The 12,843-nt window shown below is 48.1% G+C and overlaps 1 protein-coding gene across 3 annotated transcripts in view; it reads right to left on the minus strand.

The window, feature by feature from the left end:
* Positions 1-12,843, minus strand: part of INSC (INSC, spindle orientation adaptor protein) — a 137,306-nt gene that overhangs the window by 39,303 nt on the left and 85,160 nt on the right. For 2 of the 3 annotated variants that reach the window (XM_008067925.2, XM_008067926.2), the window contains exon 7: positions 6,309-6,434. The exons of the other annotated variant lie outside the window; for it this stretch is intronic. In XM_008067925.2, coding sequence (XP_008066116.1) covers positions 6,309-6,434 — 126 coding nt within the window. The remainder of the gene's footprint in view (positions 1-6,308; positions 6,435-12,843) is intronic. 3 annotated transcript variants of the gene reach the window in all.

Here is a 12,843-nt window from a genome sequence, read left to right on the forward strand (position 1 = left end):
CCCTCCCCGCCCTCAGCTTCCCTCCTCCCCTCCCCCTTGGTAATGGAGGACGCTGCAGTCCTCCCCCTTGGTAATGCCAGCCTACCTTGCCAGCTCCAGTTCTCCAGGAAGGCTGCCCTGAACAGTCCGCCCTGACAGAGTTGTGTCTGTTGCTCCCATTGGACTGTGTGACTCTGGGGCCATCAGTCTCTTGTTGGCCCTCATCTGCTCCCTCCAGTCCTCTCCCAAGTGAGGTCCGTAGAAAACTGCCACCTTCTCAGGTCTCCCCCAATCCACTGGGCACAGAGACTCTAAAAGACTTAGAGCCTCACAGTGCCACCTGCCACTCGTGGCATCTCTCTGCCTCTCTTTGTCGCCCAGGCTGCTTTCTCCTGGCCTGCCTGGGAGCTCCTTCTTGGTCCACTGCCTCCATGCTGCCTGCACCAGCAACCCCAGCAGAGGTGGGGCCTCCAGCCTAGGGCCTCTGATGGCTGTGGGACAGCCCTTTCCACTGTCTGTGCTGTTGGGCCTCTCCCCCATTTGGCCATCCCGGGGGGAGGGAGCAGATCTGCCTGTCTGCTATCCAGAGCCCAGCAAAGGGCTGGGGAATGAGGAGTGATCATCTGATGGGGACAGGGAAGGTGGACCGTTGTCCTAAAGCTCGCTGATCTAGAAGAACTCAATGCAGGGAGGCTGCGGCCTGGATGAACCAGTCCCCCACAGGACTGTTCTGAAAAGAAAGAATGGAGCCTTGAAAGGCCCAGCAGACAATTCTGGAGAGCCCTTCCCTGTGTGTCGACGCTTTGCCCTTCCACCCTATGTCTGCTCCCTGCTCAGGTCAACCCAAAGAACCCAGTTCCCAAGGAGTTGTCCCTCTACAGTTCCTGCCTCAGAAGGGCCAGCTCTTCCCAAGGTGGCAGAGTCAAGAACCAGCCACACTTGGGTCTGCGTTCAAGCTCTACATTCATGACTGAGGGAACACAGGCTCAGCTTCCTCACCCGTAAAACAGAAAGGTCGTGAGGACTCCTGCTCCAGCCTGCCCAGCTTCTCCATCCCGTGCACGTCCTCCTCCCACATGGCAGCCCTCTCCTCTCACCAGACCCTAACCTAACATTCATTTTCAAAACCCCATGATTAGCATCCTACATGCCTGCCACAGCCATAATAGCTACTTTACTCAGTGCCTCCCGTTTATTCAGTGTGCCAAGCATCACGTTACTATACACAAGGTAGATGTTATTAAGTCCATTTTGCAGATCAAGAAACTGCACTTCTGAGAAGCAGAGTTCCCCAGGGTAACACACCCGAGCTCACAGATAGACAGGCGGGGTTGAAGCCCACGATTGCCCAACTCTCGAAGTCTCCAGTCTCTCCGCGGCACAGGCTGCTTCACAACAAACGTGTGACAAAAGAATGAATTCGTAGAGTGAACTAGTGATGGGCTTTGTGCAAGAGCAAATGAGTGAATCAGTGGGGTTTTATTTTTTTGTAATCTGTTTCCCAGGCTGTTCTCAAATTCTTGACCTCAAGCGATTCTCCCACCTTGGCCTCCCAAAGGGCTGTGATTTGAGTGAGCTTAAAAGTGAATGATTGACTAACAAACAGAAGACACGAAGAAGCAGGGATGAGGTGACTTCCCGAGTGAATGAATGAGACCATGACTAAATCTATGACCCCAGGAGGCCCCCAACCCCGAGGCTCAGGCATCACACAGCAGGGCTTGAGATGGACGCTGCACCCTGCCTAGACCCATGCTTCCACTGTTGACCATGAGGATTTAATGAGCCTCTTCAAGGTTGGATGGGAAAGTGGGGGACACTGCACGACAGAGACGAATTTCACCAAATCCAGCGTTTTTCTTGCTACCAATTAATTAAGCAAACCTCAGTGAGGAAGCCAGGCCAAAAATCAGGAGGGGAAGGCTGGAACTTTGACATTATCTAATTAGGCCACGAACCGTCCCTGGCAAGTGGGCCGCTGGTAAGAGCCCCAGGATACCACATTCCCCCACTCTGCCTCCACTGCCTGTCACTCTGCGGTTTCTATAGTCTGGCCTGTGTTTGGGTTTCTCCACCTTCCATCCTAAACACTGACAGCGACTGACCTCACCAGAGCCTCTGAACAGCCCAGATCACAGAAGGTGGCAGGTGTGGCCAGGACTGGGAGGGGGCATGGGCGGACGGTGAGAGAGATAAAGCCCCTCGAGAATGGCTGTAGAACTTCTCACCACTTTGGAAGCAACATGATGTGGAGAAAAAGGGTGCGGACATCGGCCTCACCATATCAGATTCTGAGTCCTGGGTCTGTGTAATGGCTAACAGCTCAGGCTGGCTCTAGCCCAGCAGATTTGAAATTAAATAGCCGGGTATTAGCTGTGTGCCCTTGAGCTAGTCGCTTCGTGTCTCTGAGTCTCCTGTTCTCCTATAAACAGTGGGGATATAATGGCAAGAAATGTAGCTGTGGCAAAGAGTAAACGACCCGAGGAAAGAGGGGCTTAGCAAAGTGCTTGCACAAAGCAAGCATTCGATATATGTTAGTTATTGTCCTTTCTGTCATTTCATGACATCCTCATTACCTGCTAGAAGAGGGCTCGGTAAGCACTTTTCTATACATGGCCAGTCAATATTTTCAGCTTTGCAGGCTGTATGGTCTCTCTTGCAACTACTCAGTTCTGTTGAGGTATGAAAGCAGACACAAGAGCCGGGCTCGGTGGCTCAACCTGTAATCCCGCACCTTTGGGAGGCTGAGGTGAGTGGATTGCCTGAACCCGCGGGTTAGAGACCCGCCTGGGCAGCAAGACCTCATCTCTACAATAAATAAATAAAAAAACTCAGCCGGACGTGGTAGCGCATGCCTGTAATTCCGGCTACTTGGAAGGCTGAGGCGGAAGGATCGCCGGAGCCCAGCAGGTCAAGGCTGCGGTGGCCGGGAGTGGCCACTGCATGCACTCCAGTCGGGGCGACAGAGTGAGATTCCAACTCAAAAAAAAAAAAAAAAGAAAGAAAGAAAGAAAGCAGACACAACGAGCACCTAAATAAATGTGCATGGCTATGTTCTCGTAAAACTGTGGATTAAAATTTGAATTTCACATAATTTTTTATGTGACACAAAATGTTATTCTTCTTTTGGTTTTTTCAACCATTTAAAAATGAAAAGAAAGAAGGAAAGAAAGAAGTCTTAGTTCAAGGGCCATACAAAAACAGGAAGCAGGCTGAATTTAACCCATAGGCCGTAACTTGCTACCTCTGGACTTGGATGTAAACTCTGTGAAGACAGAATTGTTTTTTTACTTGTTTATTTATTTTTGAGTCAGGATCCTGCTGCTATACTCCTAGCCCCCAAAACAGTGCCTGGCAAACAGTAGATGACATCTGTTTGCTCAATAAATGAATTGTATGTTGTGTGATTCCATGCCAAAAGTCATTTCACCTCTCTGGGCCTCTATTTCTTCATCTGTGCCATGGAAGTAAGCGTCAAATGAATGTAGAATTCATGTGGAGTCACTTTGCAGGCTCTGCAACTGCTGTACAACGTAGCTGTTGTTTCTGACCACCCAGGGTCCCTTCTCATGATAAGTCTCACTCCTACTCAGTGCCTGGCACAGAGGAGATAGCTCATGAGTTACTGTGACCTTGAAGAGGGGAATGCCCAAGTAGGCTACTGTGTCCTGTGCCAGTTAAAGTGTAGGGGTTAGAATACTGGCCAGGAGCAGCCAGGAGGCTCGGGGTTAAGCTACAAGGACTTTTTCAGTGCTCTCAGAATATCCATTAAACCAGCAAGGTAGTGAGGTAGACTGGGTGTTGGACTTAGGCAGATGGGGTCCAAATTCTGGTTCCAACACTTACTAACCATGCAGTTTTAGAAAAGTCACTTGGACTGTCTGAGATTTCGTTTCCTTGTCGCTTTTTCCCCCCACGCCTGGCTTATTTTGATTTATTGTAGAGACAAGGTCTCACCAAGTTGCCCAGGCTGGCCTCGAACCCCTTGAGCTCAGGCAATCCTCTGGCCTCAGCCTTCCAAAGTGCTGGGATTACAGGCTGAGCCACCGAGCCCCACCCGTTTCCTTGTCTTTAGCATGGAGATGTGAATGATGCTCGCCTCTCAAGGTTCTGGTACATCCATGAAGGGAAATATGCAACGGGTGAGCTCGGCACCTGGCACACAGTGAGCCTTCAGATGACAAGCATCCCTTCCTCCCTTTGTTCAGTCACACAGGGTCTGACTTCCAGGCGGGGGCCAGCCCATTTGGCCTGGGAAAGAGGCATTCGAGCTCTCTGGCACTAGAACAGCATCAAATACGTGGAAGGAAAAATGCCTGCAGCTGTCCCAGCTGCATAGTTTTTCAGCTTTAAACGGAAAGTTCTGCTGTTTTTCTTCCCTGAATTGAAAACACCCTGCTGCACTGCAAACTCACCAACACCAAGAAATTCACTGCCCTTGGAGGACTGCTGATGCCAAGCCCCTTTGATTTTCTCCTCCATTCCTCCCTGCCAACCAGGCAGCAAATGTGAGAAACAAACCCCATTTGGCCACTTGACCACTTTCCAAGGAAGAAGTCTTAGGGGAGAAAAGAGGGTATTATTCAGTACAGGAAGTGGAAGATGCTCAATGCATTTCCTTCATGGAGTCCATCTGTCTGTCCCTCTGGCTTTCTCACCACCCACCCCAGTTCTCTATTTTGCCACCTAAGCGAGTACACACGTAGGCTTGTCTGTGCTCACACTATCAGATAGTGCACCAGATGAAGTATGATTGATTTCAGTCTTGAAAGACCTGAGTTTGGCTTCTGGCTCTTCTGTTCAGTAGCTATATGACCTTGAGCAAGTCACCTCTCTCCTCAGAGCCTACTTAACCATTGGGTAGCGGGATACAGGCATGAGCATGAATCCCTCACCTCCAAATCCCGTGCTTATAGCAATGAGTTACGAGTTGCGAAGGGATTCAATCAGTGGGGAGGGGCACTCTGTCCAAAGAGCTGGCTCGAATCCCTCTACTGCCTTGCTGTGTGACTTTAGGGAAGTCAATTCCCTGTTCTGATCCACAGCCTTCTCCTCTGTAAATTGAGCAGATTCTCCATCCACCCTTCATCTGCAGCTAAGTGCATCTTCAGGTGTATGATCCTACGACTCTGTCCTGGTCATCCAAGAAGATTTGGAAAGTGGCAGAGTGAAAAGTAGATGACCATTTGTCTAGGAGTCCAGACCAAAGTGAAGATGCTGGGGGTAGCTGGCGGTTACCTGGGGAGCCAGAACCAGACTGCAGGACATGGATGCAGAGGAAGGACAGCAGTTTGTTTGTTCTATCCCCATTTATATCAACTCACATGAACAGACTCAAGAGTGCCTGCCTAGAATCCTGAAAACACTACAATTATACAAGGACACACCAGTTCTTTCCAGGTCTCTTCTCTAGGAATTTTCAGCATCTTTCCTGAAAAACTGGGTGGGAAATCCCTCAAATGCCAGTCCCAGCCTCCTCAGCCTTCCTGGCTAGAGTATCTCAGGGTCCATCCTCAGGCTCAGACCCACTCAGGTCTGGGTGGATCACAGGCCAAGCCCTACAGTCAGGGCAGAGGGTATGACTGACTAGAATTAGTCTTGTCTCCCTAGATTGGGCTTGAGCCGAGGCACTAGGGCCTGTCAGATCACCATAGTGCTTCTCTAACTCCGCTCTACCCCAGACCATCTTGGCCCAGCATGCATTTGGACTGGGGCTTCTGCCTTCCTCAATCGTTTTCGGGTCCTTAAAGGAGTAGAGCTCCACTTGCTTGTCTAAGCACCCAGTATATACCTGCTTGTCTAGCCTCACCATCTTGGCCCAACATGCACTTGGACTGGGGCTTCTGCCTCTCTCAGTCAAGACCTCTAGTTCTTAGAGGGGTGCAGCTCCCTACTTGTCTAGGCACCCAAGATCCACCTGCTCTTGCCGTCCTATCCCCCCAGGAGCTGGATCCTTCTCCTTCTGCTGAGGTCCTGCTGCGAGTGAAAACCCAACCACCCTGAACCTCAACACCACCCCCCACCCCGACTGGCCCGCCTCTTGCTGTGTTCCCCCATGAGACTCTCCCAGGTGGTCACCCCACACAGAAAGTGCTTAGTGTCCCTTGGGCTTTGCCTTTCCTGGTCAGGCTCCTTAGTTCTTGTCCCCTTCACCTCTTCATTCAATCCCATAGTCAAGGTCCCAGCTGCCCCTGAGACCAATGGTGCCTAGGAAAATGTCTCAGGGGACTTGCCCCATGAAGAGAGCCCGATGGTCACCATGAGCCCTGCCCTCCCATCCCCCATCTGGCTCAGGGACCTCAGGCACCACCCAGCCGTGTTGCCCTTACCTTTTCCAGCTGGTGGACACCCTCTTCCACGCAGCAGATGGAGGCCAGCGTGCGGAGCGCCTGGGGGTACAAGCACCGGAAACTGTCTTGCCGGCAAACCTTGAAGAGTGCTACAACCCCACCCTCCTGCCAAGAAAAAGAAAATGTCATGTGACCTCACCAGAGCTGACTTGAGAATAAGTGACATCCTTCTTTCAGCAGATATGCTTCTGGGTCCTCCCCACCTCCAGTCCCTGCTTCTCCCACACACACTCACGTCATCACATGATCACATGCTCACATGAATGCTACAGTGAAATAATGCCATCCTCGATAATCCAAGCTGAAGGTGAGTATCCCTAAATGTTTCTGGGGCCCTGGTGCCAGGGACCAAGGCAGGCATATTTGTTGGGACCAGGAGTCAACACCACTCAGCGGGGTTCCTAGACACTTGGTTACTCCTTCTGAGCAACCCCCAAGGTGCAGACCTGGAGTCATAGGAAATGGGTCTTAGAAACAAATCTGAGGCAGGCAGAAGGAACTGACTAGATGCCCAGGACTGGTTCTCCCTCTGCCAACCATCACCATGCCACTCCTCAGATCCTTCCAACTGCTGCAGGAGGCAGACAAAAAAATGGCTTTGTATATAGCTATCAATACTATAATGTCCTCCCATTTCATGATGCAACATTTATATCAGTATTATAACTTATTCCCATTTTGTGATGGAAAAAATCTAAATAATTCACCCTAAACCCACATTGTCATTGTTTTCACTCCTTTACTCCTGTTTTTAAAATTAAAGAAATGAAAAATTTTGGAAATGATCATCCCAGTTCTTGAGTGTGAGCATGTACTTTCGTTTTGTGAAAGGTATTCCTGGAAACGTATTTCCAGGAGGGTGTACACCACCAGGTAAGACTCTGGAAGTGAGGAGTTCAGCCCACAGGTGCCCTGTTAACTAGCCTTACTTATTCTATAATCTCCACTGGTGCCCACCTTCGTTCTGGGAGCAAAGTGAGAGAGCCATCAGATCACCAAGGTGACTCATTATGGCGTCCAGCAAACCAGTGGCAACACTGCCTTGGACATCCAGAGCCGGAGAAGCTGGATAATATGCACCTGCCTTTACCTGGTTCCTTCCTTCACCCACTCCCTGAGGGCTGGCCAGGTGCCTAGTGGTGGCACAGGAAAGAATGTACAGCAACTGATCTGAACTGGGTCCCTTGGGGCACTTGCCTTAAACCTCATCACTCCTGGGCCTGACTAAGCCCACTGCACTTATTCTCAAAACTTAGCAAAACATTACAGGAAGAAGGAAATGATACCCCTATCATAATTTTGAGAACTCTGTCAACAAAAATTGTACTGAGCACCTACTATGAGCCAGGCTCTCTATTCTGTGTGGTGAGGATGTGGCAGTGAATTACTGAAAAAGCAACAAATGAGCAATTGGGAGGGAAAGCAATGACCCCTGTGGCCCGGCACAGGTTTCCCAAAACAGCTCAATCCCAGATCTTTCTTCCCCTCCACCACAAAAATATAGGCTCGTAGGTCCATTTCCTTTGGAGAGCTTTGCTGATAATCACTGCAGGGAACAAGGTGAAGGTATCCAAGTCTGAGGGAGTTGATCATTTCTGACATTTTATAATCAGCTAAGAGTGACTGCAAACTTTTATATCCCTACTTCCTTCTGGGGTAGTTGATTTGGTGGGAAAGGGGCACACCTTCGGGATGTAAACACATTCATGCATTCAAAAAATATGAATGATTTATTAGATATCAGACACTGTGATGGGCACCGAGTAAGACTGCCTCAGTTCCTGTCCATACTGAACTGATGTTCTGGCAGGGAAGGCAGACGATTTTAAAAATAGGTACAAAGCCGGTTAGAGGTGCAGTGAAATGAGGTTGGGGCTCAGGGATAAGGGAGCCCAGAGCAGGAACCCCTAACATACTCTGGAAAGGGTTTTGAGAAGAGTCAAGACAGAGTCACTCTGATTTAAATGTAAATCGTAAATCAATTAAAAATGTGTCTGGTGGCTGGGAGTGGTGGCTCAAGCCTGTAATCCCAGTGCTTTGGAAGGCCAAGGTGAGGGGATTGCCTGAGCCCATGGGTTCGAGAACAGCCTGGGGAACTTGGCGAGACCTCATCTCTACAATAAATCATAAAATTAACCAGGCGTAGTAGCGCACGCCTGTAGCTCCAGAAGGATCACCGAAGCCCAGCTGGTCGATGCTGGGGTGGCTGTGAGCATGCCACTGCACACTCCAACCTGGGCCACAGAGTGAGACTCCAATTCAAAAAAGAAAAGAAAAAAAATATGTCTAGCATGAGACAGACATGTACCCCTCTGATTCCTTGTTCCACCACCCTTACCCTGCCTTCCCACTTTCCCACAGTTCCTGGGATATCTGCATGAGGGTTTCACTTAAAGACCCAGAGAGTCAGGAAACAAAACCAAGTTACTCTTTAAAGTAAGAAGAAAAAAAAACAGGAGTTCTAAGCTCTATTCAGCCAATCCTTCTGGTCATTAATAACTTCCTTCCGGATGTAAATATATATACATATATAAATGGATATATATTTATATACGTGTGTGCTTATATTTCATCATGGATATTGTATAAATATCATTTTTATATATGTATATATATGTAGATAGATGAGAGAGAGAGATGACTGACTGATAGATATTTACATCTGGAACAGACAATGAAGAGACAGGGCCAAAGAACACGAAGCCCTCCTTGGCTCAGAAGGCACTAAGCCCAGCACAACTCTATTTAAGCCGCTGCATACATTTGCACTGGATTCTCATTACCTCTTTCTCAAGTCTGTGGAAAATGGCCCTCTTAGCATTTTTAGCTACCAGGAAAGCAAGAGGGAAATTCCTGAATCCAGACTAAGGGAATCTGCATCCAAATCCTGGTTCTGCTGCTGGCTAACTCTGGCTAGAAATGGGGTATGACAGCTACATGACTGAGCTGTTGGGGGAGCGACTGAGCTAATGAATGTGCCTAGTACCAGGTTCTAGACAGTGGAGTGAGGGTCAGACTATGGAAGGCTCTCTGCTTAAAAGAGTGTCTCGTGTGCTGAGGGCTGGGATAGGTAGGAGGGGAGAGAAGGAAGGAGCCCTCAGAGGAAGCAAGATGGATCAGTCTTGTGGACCATTCTGGAGCCCCCATTCAAGATCCAAGAATACTCATCCCAGAGTAGAGCTGGGAATTGCCTGAGCTAGCAGAAACACATTGTTGGCTGGAGCTTGTTTAATTTTATAGAAAGCTCCGGGCTCGGAGCCCAGCTTTATAACAGTATGAATTATTCAGACAGACTTGGGATGAGCTGTCATAAAGCTGGAAGAGACCACTTGTGGAGAGTGTGGGCTGGTGGTAGAGGAAATAACAGAGGAGCTGGGGGAGCAGCGTAATTTTGATAAAACACTGGAGAATTTTCTGTGCTTTGTACCGGGAAAGGGATGGGGGTTGGCCACTGTCACCAAGGGGTGAATGGGCTTATTCCTTGGTCTTCAGAGGAACCCAAGAGTCTGAGAGACAGACCTCAGACAAGCTGCCCAAGTGCTCTCCTGGATGCAGCTCTGATAGATGAAGGACCCAAAGAAAGACCACAACGGGCCCCAAAGAGATGAGGATGAGGAAGACCTCATATCTGTCACAACGTCAGGCATACCTATTGAACACACAAGGTGGGGACTCTGTACAGGGCGAGCCAGGGCCTCCCAGTTCCTGCATCACTGTCAGGACTAGATACCCCAACACAGTGATTCTGAAGGAGGAACTAGTCTCACCATCTTCCAGGCTGGAAAGATGGGAGTCCTCGCTGAATCTTCACTGCTTCAACCTTGACTCCTGCATCCCTAGGACCAGAGACATAGGAAGGTTGAGATGAAGGTTCTGGAGTCTGCAGACCCAGTCAAAATCCCAGCTCTGCATTAATATGTATGACTTTGGATAAATTATGTGCCTTCTTTCTGAACCTCTGTTTTTTCATCTTAAGAATGGGAATAATAATTATAATTGGAGCATAAGGCAAGATAATGAATGGAAGTCTTGGCCCTGTGCTTGCGTAAATAACAGACATTGAAGGTGGATGAGAGGAGGAAGAATGTGAGAAGAAAGGAAGGTAGGAGGAAGATTAGGAGGGGGTGCTGCTGAGAGCAAGCTCAGAACAGTAACCAAGAGCATAGGCCTTGCTGCTAAACAGCCAGGTTCATATTCCAGTTCTGCCACTCACTAGCATTGACCTCCTCACTGTCTCAGCTCCCCCACCAGTAAAATAAGGTAGAGACTGTCTACCACACAGGATTGTTGGGAGGTTTAAATATGTCATTAAGTATAAAGTACTTAGAACATTATCTGGCACATAGTAAGTGCATAAAGATGTTTTTATTACTACTGCCACTACAACTGTCATCAACACCATCACCATCAAAGTTGAGTACTTCCAGCTTCAGAAATCCCAGATTCTCTCATTTACCCCCTCAACTCTTGCCAGTGCCTTTCATCCTGACATCCAGGAGCCTCACACCTAGAGTGGGCAAGCTGATCGTTGTGCAGTGCACCAGGAGTGGGGAAAGAGGAAACACTGACTAAGAGGGAGGAAGATTTGTTGTAGCAGGAGTTTTGCCTGGAAAGGGAAGAACTCTAAGTCTTCACCAACCGAGTTGGTGAAATGGGAACAGCGTTGACTCCAGAGCTGAACAAATCTGCTTTCAATTATCAGGTGATCAAGGTATTCACCTGCTGTGAGTCCTGAAGTCCTTATCTGTAAAACAGGGTCACTGGCACCCATCTCAGAGGGATTCATGTGAACAAGGTATGATAACTGTGTAGAAAGTGCTGGCACAGGGCCTGGACACATGGGAAGCTACCAATAAACAGTAATACTTATTGTTGTTAATATTCAGAGAGACTCGTGTATTCTCTTGGCAGGCTCTGGTGGAGTGTGGCCCATGTAACACTCAAAGGATTATCCCAAGTCTTTAAATGACTACTGGTCATGGTTTTGGGGGATTAGGGCTGGTGTTGATACATGGGAGACAGACGAGTAACAGAGGAGGCAGTGGAAATATGAGTAGTTTGTAAAGCAAAATGGAGGACGTGATGACTAAATGTGGAAAATAGTTCACCTTAGCCTTCTGTTTAAAAATGAGTAGGATAAAACTAAAATTGCATCCTTACTGTTTCCATAAAAATGCCAGGAAATCAGGCAGCATGGTAGAATTGGAAAGACACTTAATATAATACATCCTCCTCAAGTCACAAAGGTGGAGCTAATGATGCCCCAGGCCAGGCCAACTGCCCTCTGTGAGTTAATGGCAAAGCTAGATAAGCGTTGCCCTCTGGTCTCAACCCAGGCTTTTCCCCTCACCTTTTGGCCTCCTACTGGAAATGTTTGGAATTAATGTTTAACAAGGGGTAAAGCCTAGTCCCGAGAGGAGACCAACACTGCAGGAGGCCCCAAACCATCTTGGCTTATCCCCAAATGCATGTCTCCTCTCTGCTTTCCTGAAAGTGAAACACTGGAGCTACCTACATCAAGCAGCACATGGAGACAGACGTTGAGTACCCAGGCCTTAGGACAGAGCACCCAGAGCTTCAGAGCCTGGGTTCCCAGTAAAGTCCCAGGAAATATCATAGACCCATTCTTCCAAAGACATAAAACACCTTCAGGCCCCATGTGCCATTCAGAAGAAGTCCTTACCTCATCTAGACCTCAGATCTACACAAGGAGGCCAACCCCAGTCAGTGTTTGGAAAGGTAAAAAAAATGGTTGCTGGTCCAAAAGAAATTCAGTTAATTATGGTTTGAAGTAACTCATTAAACTGACATTGAGTCAATTTCAGCCCAGAGGATGGAGACGGAGCAGTTCTCTCTTCCCCCACAGCATCAAGACAGAAATCTGCAGAGTCAATACTCGTGACCAAGCTGAAAGTTTGAGTCCTTGGAGAAGACTACCCTCTCTATTCCCTTTACCCCAACACCATCCCAAGCTCTTCAAATTAAATCAAAACTAAATCACCACTCCCAAAGAGAGCAGTAGTCCTCAAACCAAGCAGCACCTTAGAATCACCTGGAAAGCTAAAAAATATACTCCAGGTCTCACTCCAGATCAATTAAATTAGAATCAGGACATTTTGTCCATCCCACCAAAGGCAATCTATAGATTCAACGCAATACCCATTAAGTTACCAACATCATTCTTCTCAGACCTGGAAATGACAACACAGAAATTCATATGGAAACATAAATGACCACAAATAGCCAAAACAATCCTTAGCAAAAGAAACAAAGCAGGAGGTATCACACTTCCAGACTTCAAACTCTATTATAAAGCTACAGTAATCAAAACAGCCTCGTATTGGTATAAAAACAGGCACATAGACTAATGGAACAGAATAGCGATTCCAGAAGCAAAACCTCAATTCCTCAACCAACTCATCTTTGACAAAACCTTCAACAACAACTACTGGGGATAGGAAAACCTATTCAGTAAATGGTGCTGGGAAAACTGGCTGACCACATGCAGAAGATT

Source organism: Carlito syrichta, unplaced genomic scaffold (assembly GCF_000164805.1).
Source record: "Carlito syrichta isolate Samal-C Ts95f unplaced genomic scaffold, Tarsius_syrichta-2.0.1 Scaffold309824, whole genome shotgun sequence".
Taxonomy (NCBI): domain Eukaryota; kingdom Metazoa; phylum Chordata; class Mammalia; order Primates; family Tarsiidae; genus Carlito; species Carlito syrichta.